Consider the following 9067-nt stretch of genomic DNA (forward strand, 5'->3'; position numbering starts at 1 on the left):
AGGAAGTGTGCCCTGTGGGGGGTACCGGGGTGGCTCAGTCGTTAAGTGTCTGCCTTTGGCTCAGGTCATGATCCCAGGGTCCTGGGATCGAGCCCCCGCATCGGGCTCCCTAACGGGCGGGAGGCCTGCTTCTCCCTCTCCCACTCCTCCTGCTTGTGTTCCCTCTCTCGCTGTCAAAAAAATAAAAAAAAAAAAGTGTGGCTGTGGTCAAGAACTTCAGTGGCTAAACTAACACAGGTGAAGAAATGCATCACCAATTAGTCACATCTCATACCGTTAATGTTATGGACATCAGCATGTCTGTGTCCCCCTCAAAATTCCTACCCTAATCCCCAATGTGATGGTGTAAGTAGCAGGGGGCCTTTGGGAGATAATTAAATCTTGAGGGTCAAGTCCTCATAATGGCATCAGCACCCTTGTAAGAGACACAAGAGAGCTTGCTTCTCTCTCCATCACGTGAGGATACAAGGAGACAGCCCTCTGCTAACCGGTAAGAGGGCCCTCACTAAGAACTGAATCTGAATCTACCAGCACCTTGATCTTAGCCCTATCAGTCTCTATAATGGAGATATGTTTGTAGTTTAAGTCCCTCAGTCTGTGGTAATTAGTTACAGCAGCCTGAGCAGACTAAGACACTTAGGAAGCAATACTGTAACCCCAGGAACTAAACTTTATTTATGTACCATACTTCAGTGCCAGCTTATGAATTTAAAAACAATCAGCATATATGAAATGATCAAATATGTAAGAATGCTCACAAATATTAAAAAAAGAGAAACTGGAAATAACCTGAATGTTCAAAAGAGTCAATCATGGCACATAGATTTGATGGCAGATGCAGCCACTAAAATATTTCTCCATTAAGTGGGTTGAAAATTTATATAGTATGCCTCCAACTTTGATTTAAAAATCTTTCCTATGCCTAGAAAACAAAATGAGAAAACATCAAACTGTTAAATGATAACCTGTATACTGAAATGATTTTTTTCATTCTATTTTTCCATAGTTTTCAAATTGTCTGCAGACGTTTTATAAAAGTGAGAATGTTCCGAATTTTAAAAAGGCTAAACCATTTAACAAATTCTTTGAAAAGTAACTTTAATGCTTTAGCTTTCCCAAATTTCTCAGTCCACTCATTCTGCTGAAGTTTAGTAGTACTCACCAGGTAGTCTGTGTTCAGGTAAGCTGTCCTATGGCACCCTGTGTGGTAGAGGGAAGCACCCGGATGCTGGGCTGGCAAATGGGAGGCTGTGCCCTCCACAGCCAGTATTCAACAATTACATCTCAAACCTTTCAAAAACTAGTCTACAGAGCAAATAACTGAATTAAATGTTAAGGCATTGTTTTTGAATGTTATTTTTAAAAAAGTACTCATTTTCATTCTTATACCGAACACGCCACAGGATCACCAAACTTGTCCCTGCAGTATAGGTCAACCTAAGTCATGGTGAAATGAGAGGTTAATCTACTTCAGAATTCCATTTTTCGTTATGTCATTAGAAATCTTATTTTATATTGTGATTAAACAATTAGGGTACAACAGCATCACAGAAGGTAACTCTTACCTGGTTGCTTAACAAGCTTTAGGATGGGCAGGTTTTTGGGGACGCCTCATGGATCTCAATTTTGTCTGAGGCCATGCTGACAATAGGAGCCTCAGCTATCATCTCTTGTGTTTATGGGGAGTGAGTCGATTTCAACCACTAAGTATGTCATTGGCAAAAATCCTAAAAACAGATGGCTCTGGGTACTATTATACAACCTGTGTGCCTCAGTTTCCTTATTTGTAACCTGGGGATAACATACGCATCACAGGATTGTTAAAGGGACTCAGATGTGAAGTACTTTGAAGTGTCAAGCACGTGGCAAACCCAGTGTTAGAAATTCTTTACTGCCTGAGTTCCTCTGCCAGCTTAGCCACTTACTAGTTCCAGGACACCTTTCCTCTTCTGCAAAAATGTTTAAAAATTGTGCCTATCAGTAAGTTAGCTTTTTCCTTCCTAAAAGGGCAGTCATTTATAAGAGGAAAACACTCCTCTGCCTGAGACATCTAAGTTACATTACACCAGTAACAGGAACATCTAGATTGAGGAAAAGGGTCAAAATACGAATTCTCTTCTGACGTCTAGATTTCTTGGCTTGTGCAAATAGCCTGGGGGCTCTGCTCTCCACCCTCCCTTGAAATTAAAAATAAGCTTGACATGATCTGAAAAAATGGTCTTGGAAGGCAATTCAAATGAACTTATGTATGCAGAATATTAGAAAATGCTTGGTACATTCTAGAGCTATCCTTACTATCTTTACATAACTTTTGTATTATGAGTTGTTAGAAACAATATTACATAGCTCTCAAGGATATAACTAAGGTCTGCTATCTTAATTTTCTGAACTGATTATAAATTCAATGTCAAAAAGAATTTGAATTTCATTAGACCCATGACATGAAGTTTTGTATACAAGAGTTCATTATTTGCTGAATGTGAAGTTCTGAGTTCTCCAAAATAGACCATTTATAACTGAAGTGAACCAAGGAAATGGAAGGTTTAAATGAGATGGTGTAAAAAAGATTCCATTTCAAGTAACTTATTGAACACTGTAATTTCTGTCCTATCAACGTTGGTGAAGGAGATTCTACGGAAATGATTCAGTGGAATTAAAAGAAACTTCCAGGGGTGCCTGGGTGGCTCAGGTGGTTAAACGTATGCCTTCGGCTCAGGCCATGATCCCAGGGTCCTGGGATCGAGTCCCGAATCAGGCTCTCTGATCAGTGGGGAGCCTGCTTCTCCCTCTCCCGGTCTGCCACTCTGCCTACTTGTGATCTGACAAATAAAGAAAATCTTAAAAAAAAAAAAACCACATCCAGGTATTTTAAGGCCCACTCTTCTCAAACCGTCCCAAGTCTTCCAGAGCTGCCATCAAAAAATTCTACCTATCACACTGACCTCCAATTCCTGTCGTTCAGAAAGAGTAATCACCTAAAAATCATGGAATCCCCAAACACCATAGAAACGGGTATACTAACAAATTACAACAGCAATAACAGATCAAGCCTTCTGATTTTTTTTTTATTACTCAAAAAAGCTTCATTTTTTTATTTAGCTTTCTGACTCTGTGCTTGGGCCTTCAACACTTTCACAACGATTTTCTGCTCCTCGATAAGAAAAGCACGCTTGATCCTAGAAAGAAAAATATTAAATGAATACTTAAAAGTAAATGAAACCCCCAAGTACAGACTAAACACTTAGGAGCTGAAATTAGACGGCCAGACTCGTTTAGCTGAAGGTCTCCTTCCTACGCTGGCATTTAAAGCAGGAGAATCCCTCAATTCTATGTAATTGCACCTGCCCTCTTCTTGTGAGTCATGGAGGAATTATGTGTGCGGAACCAAAATGGTGGGTTAATTAAAAGCTATTAGCAAGAGGCACTTTCTCAAGTGTAAAGATTCTACAGTCTGATTGTCTGGAGCCAACTCTGCTACTTAACAGCTATGTGATCTTGGGCAAGTTAACTTCTCTGTTGTAAGGTACAGCAGTTAAGTTCATACCCATTTCACAAGAACTTTATGAAGATTGAACTTGGAAGGAGTTGCAATTTCTGTACTTGGAACCTCCATTTAGAGAGGAAGTACATTTTATTAATCACTATTATTACAGTGCATAGGACCTGACAAAGAGCAGGTATTCACTACCATTTGTTAAAAGCAAAGTTACCTCCACAGAGAAAGCAAATTCCCACAAAAACCTGTCCCACTTATGCTCTTTATTGGTCCCCTGGTTACCTAATTATATTAAAAGCAGCCTAAAATCCCTGGGATTTTGGACTCCTTCAAATATCCCCAATGTTAATTACATTATAGAAACACAACTGATGCCACTCTCACTTAAAAATTCCCTAAACTTTACTGAGACCAGACTCCTCTGAGTCACAGCTAATACTAACTATAGACTACCAGTAGATCTACACCCAAATCTCTAAGAGCTAGGGCCTGTAAATCATATTTTTAATAAATGTGCCCATGATGATGTTTAGCAAAGTCTGGGAACAAGGGGTAAAAAACCAAACACCTTTCGCTTAAAACTAATTCATGACCCTCTCATCTCCAATGCACCTTTTCAATCTCATTTCTCATTCCTCTGCATTCTTTGCCTACAATGCCCTTTCAACCTTGGGCCAACATTTACCTATCATTCAGGTACCACCTCAAATACCATTCCCAGAGTTCCAGCTACCTGGAAGTAATTTCTCCTCTAAATTTCAATCATAGTTCAGTTTTCTTGTATTTCATGGAAGTTACATTTACCTTGTATTTGAATTACTGTAACATGCCTTACCATCCCCTTACAAATTAACTCCCGAAAGGCAGAGTGAACTTGCAAGTTTGGTGCCAGATTTGGTTTAGAAACTTAGCTCAACCACTTTACAGAACTAGCTGAATAAATTGGAGGCAACCCACTTTCTGAACCAGTTCCTTAACTTGTAAAGACCAACCACCTCACAAATCCTTCCACCAAGTCTTTGGAGGCAATTCATGTTTATAAAATCAATGAGATTAAAAGCAAGAGTCTCAATAAAACCTAGAATAAATCCCAGTGCTGCCCCTTACTGGCTATGAGAATTTAAACAAGCCTTGGTTTCGGGGCGCCTGGGTGGCTCAGTCGTTAAGCGTCTGCTTTAGGCTCAGGTCATGATCCCAGGATCCTGGGATCGAGCCCCACATCGGGCTCCCTGCTCCGTGGGAAGCCTGCTTCTCCCTCTCCCACTCCCCCTGCTTGTGTTCCCTCTCTCGTTGTGTCTCTGTCAAATAAATAAATAAAATCTTAAAAAAAAAAAAAAACCAAGCCTTGGTTTCTTCACAAAAAATTGAATAGAAACCCCTCCCTGATGGACCTGTAACAATGTTCATCATTAAAACGCCCAGTAAATGTTACCATCACAAACGCCACCGTTTCCACTCCTACCTAGGCCACTACCAATTCTTTCACATACCCAAGTCCCGTCCTCTACCTGGAACATGGTCATCTCCTATGACCCTCCCCACCCAGCCTTTAGGTCTTAATGCAGGTGCCATTGCCTCAGCCTTCCCAAGCACTCACCTTTTGTTGAAAGAATGTGGTTACTATCCATCCTGCTGCAGTTTTAGTTTCTGGCCCACCAAAGGTCTCCCGACCCTGCTCGAAACCCATCAATCCCTCCATGTTTAAGGATCAAGCTAAAAATCTGTCTTGTAAGGGCCTAAAAATCTGTCATAATCTGTGACTTCCACCTCTCTTGTCTATCACCTCCTACAACACTCTGCTCCAGCCACACTAGAATTACATGTATTTTGTTCCCACTTTTAAGACCTTCCGCTCTCCATCTACCCATGTGACAACTTAATGGTTTCTTACCTGCCTCCCCACAAAACCAAGGTCATTTTAATTTCTACATCTAGCATAAGGATGCCCCCAAATCCTAAGTGAATTAATTTGAACCAGCATCATTTATTCGTTTGTACAGCACCAATTATCCCTAGTCTAGGAAGGATTCTAAAATATGCAACTTTAATTTAAATTTCACCAGTCTTCTATGATTAGCATGCACTGGAACAGAACATGCATTTCAGAACATTATATTTACCTGTCACGAACACACTTAGCACACATGGAACCACCATAGGCCCTGCTGACGTGTTTTTTCGTTTTGGACAACCTCATAAGGACTTTAGGTCTCACAGCACGAACCTGCAAAGTCAATGTTGAGATTATTTTGTGATGCTTTAACAGAAACTGTCCCGGATTCGACATGTGACAAGTATAAACACTAAACCAGGTCAGAACAGGAAATGATATACTGATTTATCTGAAAGGCATTTCACTGTATCTGTCACACAGGCTTTAAAAGTCTATGTTCTTGACAGACTTGGATCATGGATGCTTGAGTACTTCTCAACCTTCCCAGTGGTGACCTCTCCTTCACTCATTCCCTTACCAAAATATTAATGCTCACTAGTTCCTGTTATTCAGAGCAGAAGGATCACTTACTCCTCGAAGTCGGCCTGGGCACACGCCACATGCAGATTTTGGTGCTTTCCCAACCTTCTTGGTATAAAGGTAAACGATTCTATTACCAGGGGTTCGGGACCTAGGAAGTCAGATAATAGGGAAAAGCTCAGCATTCTGCAGAGTAAACAACAATATGTATTCAAATTTTAGAAATACTTACAGCCTAGTTTTGTTAGAGGCTGTATTATAGGACAGCCTACGACGGTAGGTCAAACGCTGGACCATTCTGAATGCCTAAATTAAGAATGGAATAAAACTGCATTGTAGAATAGTTCAAACCTCACAACAAAACAGCATCACATAATATATACATTCCATATACATATTCTTATATACAATAATCCTTAAAGTACCTTACGAAAAGAATTCCATACTTTCACTTTTATTTAAAAGTGACCGGTAGGAATTGCTAGGAGGCCCATGCTTGTTTTCCTGATAGTAATCAATGACAGTACTTCGTTAAAATTTGCCAAACTTACTCCTCAGTAAGTCTCATTCTGTTTGGTGGTGTCCAGAAAAATGCTAAGTTTAGAAGTTTTTAAAGGAAAACCGCACCTGAACACAGAAGTTGAATCCTCACTTATGCCATCTCCTGGAATATACTGCACAAGGGGCTAGCTAGCCTCCTTGTCTCTAAAATATTTTTTTACTGAGTTCACACGGCTCTCATTGAGATTAAATGACATAAGCTAACCCGCTCAACCTACTGCAGTGCCTGTCACACAAAAGATGCTCAGGAATCGCTGTCTCGCTCCAAAGTAGCCTGTGGAACAAGTCAAGCGCCAAATAATACTTATTTTGGCATCAAAGTGTCTTTGAATTATGGCATCTGGGTTTTTTTTCTCATTTGTCAACTGGAAATACTACTACTGAATGAGATCACTTAGCAAATCGGCTATGCAAGTACGCACCAGAACCGTTTTTCAGTTAACCACTCAAAATAACATGAAAACGAAAACAAAGACTTGAATCCTTTTTTTAATCCCAAACTTCGTAATCACTTCATCACATGAGATATAAAATAACCTGCATTTGTTGTTATAAGCTCCTTGCTAACATTACACTAAAACATAATTGTCAAGACACCAAAAGGGACACCGAAAGCCAATGCGAGAGATCCAAACAGCCACCATTCCGTAAACAAGCCCAAGACCAAGACAGAATACTCCCTATTAACATTTTATCTTCCTTGGTATTGGCCTTGGAAATGAAAATATTTTGAAATAACGACCCGAACATGCTGGTCGTCCGCCCTCCCGAAGCCTGAACACATCTACAGGCCCGATGATAAAACGTGAGCCTAAGATATGAAAATGTTCTACGACTTCACTGAGTCTCAACCAGCCGGACCACACTCGTGGGCCCCCAAACGCAACTTAAGAAGGCGGCAAAGCCCCGAGCGGTAAGCTCCGGCTACTCCCGGCTCCGGAGGGGAGGTCCGGATCGATGGCTGTCTGAAGCTAAAAAGCCGAGGACCTGCTCACCACCAGCTCTCCTCCTGAACCTTTTATCCCCACGCCAGTTCAAAAGGCTGAGGCTAAGAGACCCTGGCTCCCCCAGCTTCCCGGATGGCAGCCGATTGTAGAGGGAGTAGCAATAGGGAAAAGGAAAGAGCAGCCATACCTACGGACGCCGTCCCCGGAAGAGAGAAAAGGAAGCACTTGCAAGTTTAAAGGTTAACTATGATTGCGTCGGACGGGAAGTTACGCCAGAACTAGCACCGCCTTGTAGTACGGATGCCGCTTAGCTCCCCTCCATGGGCGAGAGACGCATAGCGCCGCCATGTTGTACGGCAACTGGCGTGCGGTCCGTGCTTGGGGGCCTGGATGCGCGTCAGCAATCCCCAATAGCGCCGCGTAAAGCTCTTTTGGGAATCGCTGTAGAAACAAATGCAAATGAGAAAGGGAGCTGCAAAGGGCCGAGGTGGGACAAAATCAACTTTTTTCGTTCTGAGGGGCGCTAGGACACATTTAGCCTAAAGAGCACCAGTTTTGTTGTTAGTCGTGGGTTTAGATCCCAATTCAGACACTTGTAAATTAGGTGACCTTTGAGGAGTTACTCTCTTTAACTTTCCCTTCTTTTTTCTTGTCTTTCATTCAAAGCACAAGGTTAACAAATTGGATTAAAATCCAGTATCTGCTAATTATTAGCTGTGTTACTTTGAGCAGGTCTTTAAATGAGTTATGCCACGATCAAAGGCACAATAAAATTAAAGCACTTAGCACAGATCTTGTCCAAAGCAAGAGCTCGATAAATGGTGGCTAATCTTATGATTATGTACAGAGCTTCACATAGGTAATAAAGTTTGAGCTGTGCCTGAAAAATGAGGAGGAAGGGGGGAAAAAAGTCCCTCTAAAATAGCACGTAAAAGTTTACATTAAGTGCCTATGTATATATATATTTTTTGAGACAAGAGTCCTTAGCTTTCATTATATTGTCTAGGAGGTTCATGACCTCCAAAAAAGTAAAGAGCACTTTGTCTGGGCCCTAAGGAAAAAATGCTAAAAAGGGCCTTTAAATTTTTATCTTAGGCTCCTTGCAAACACACTGAGAGAGAGTTGCATGCTGGAGTATTGGGGGATGCCCTTAAAAAATACACCCACTCCTAAGGAAGTGAGGAAGGTAGGAGCACGGGATCTACAATGAGGCCTCAGCTGTTCCAATAAAGAGCTCTTCACAGTTGTCCCAAACGGGCGAGGGAGCCACGCCTTTGTGCTCACATGTCAGTCAGTCCTGAGCCTGCATGCCCTCTGACCAGGGGTGAGGCAGTTTTTTGAAGCTGAGAGCAATGTCTAGTGAGGGAAGCAGCGGCGAACCTGCTGCATTGGTCCAGAAGTGGGAATTTGAGTAGAGCATCCTACTATCCTTTCAAGTTCCCTTCCAGGTTTCCCAACCCGACTGTTGAGATGAGAAAGCAGGCAAGTGACTGAAGGCAGATGCCCTGTTCATATTAGAGATCTGTCCTGGATGGTGAGTCTTGTTAATTACGTCATTCCTCACATCTTTGTCACCACACCAGATGGAAG

At 41.7% G+C, this 9067-nt stretch overlaps 1 protein-coding gene across 1 annotated transcript; it reads right to left on the bottom strand.

Annotated features, from left to right (window-relative positions):
- Positions 1–3037: 3037 nt before the first annotated feature.
- RPL34 (ribosomal protein L34) lies at positions 3038–6275 on the bottom strand. Its single transcript, XM_028121338.2, has 4 exons — positions 6202–6275; positions 6021–6120; positions 5617–5720; positions 3038–3176 (listed from the first exon to the last, which is right to left on the bottom strand). Exons 1-4 carry the CDS (start codon positions 6264–6266, stop codon positions 3092–3094), a joined length of 354 nt encoding a protein of 117 aa, XP_027977139.1. The 5' UTR covers positions 6267–6275; the 3' UTR covers positions 3038–3091.
- Positions 6276–9067: the final 2792 nt, after the last annotated feature.

This window comes from Eumetopias jubatus, unplaced genomic scaffold, assembly GCF_037043125.1.
Source record: "Eumetopias jubatus isolate StellerSeaLion01/CBP00866 unplaced genomic scaffold, mEumJub1_p1.0 scaffold_2, whole genome shotgun sequence".
Taxonomy (NCBI): domain Eukaryota; kingdom Metazoa; phylum Chordata; class Mammalia; order Carnivora; family Otariidae; genus Eumetopias; species Eumetopias jubatus.

Excerpts from the sequence above, each read along its gene's own strand:
- RPL34 (XM_028121338.2), bottom strand. The coding sequence starts at position 6,266 with ATGGTCCAGCGTTTGACCTACCGTCGTAGGCTGTCCTATAATACAGCC. Across the intron at positions 6,121-6,201 it reads GCCTCTAACAAAACTAGGCT|GTCCCGAACCCCTGGTAATA; the intron begins GTAAGTATTTCT and ends CTGACTTCCTAG. Across the intron at positions 3,177-5,616 it reads GCTAAGTGTGTTCGTGACAG|GATCAAGCGTGCTTTTCTTA; the intron begins GTAAATATAATG and ends TTTTCTTTCTAG.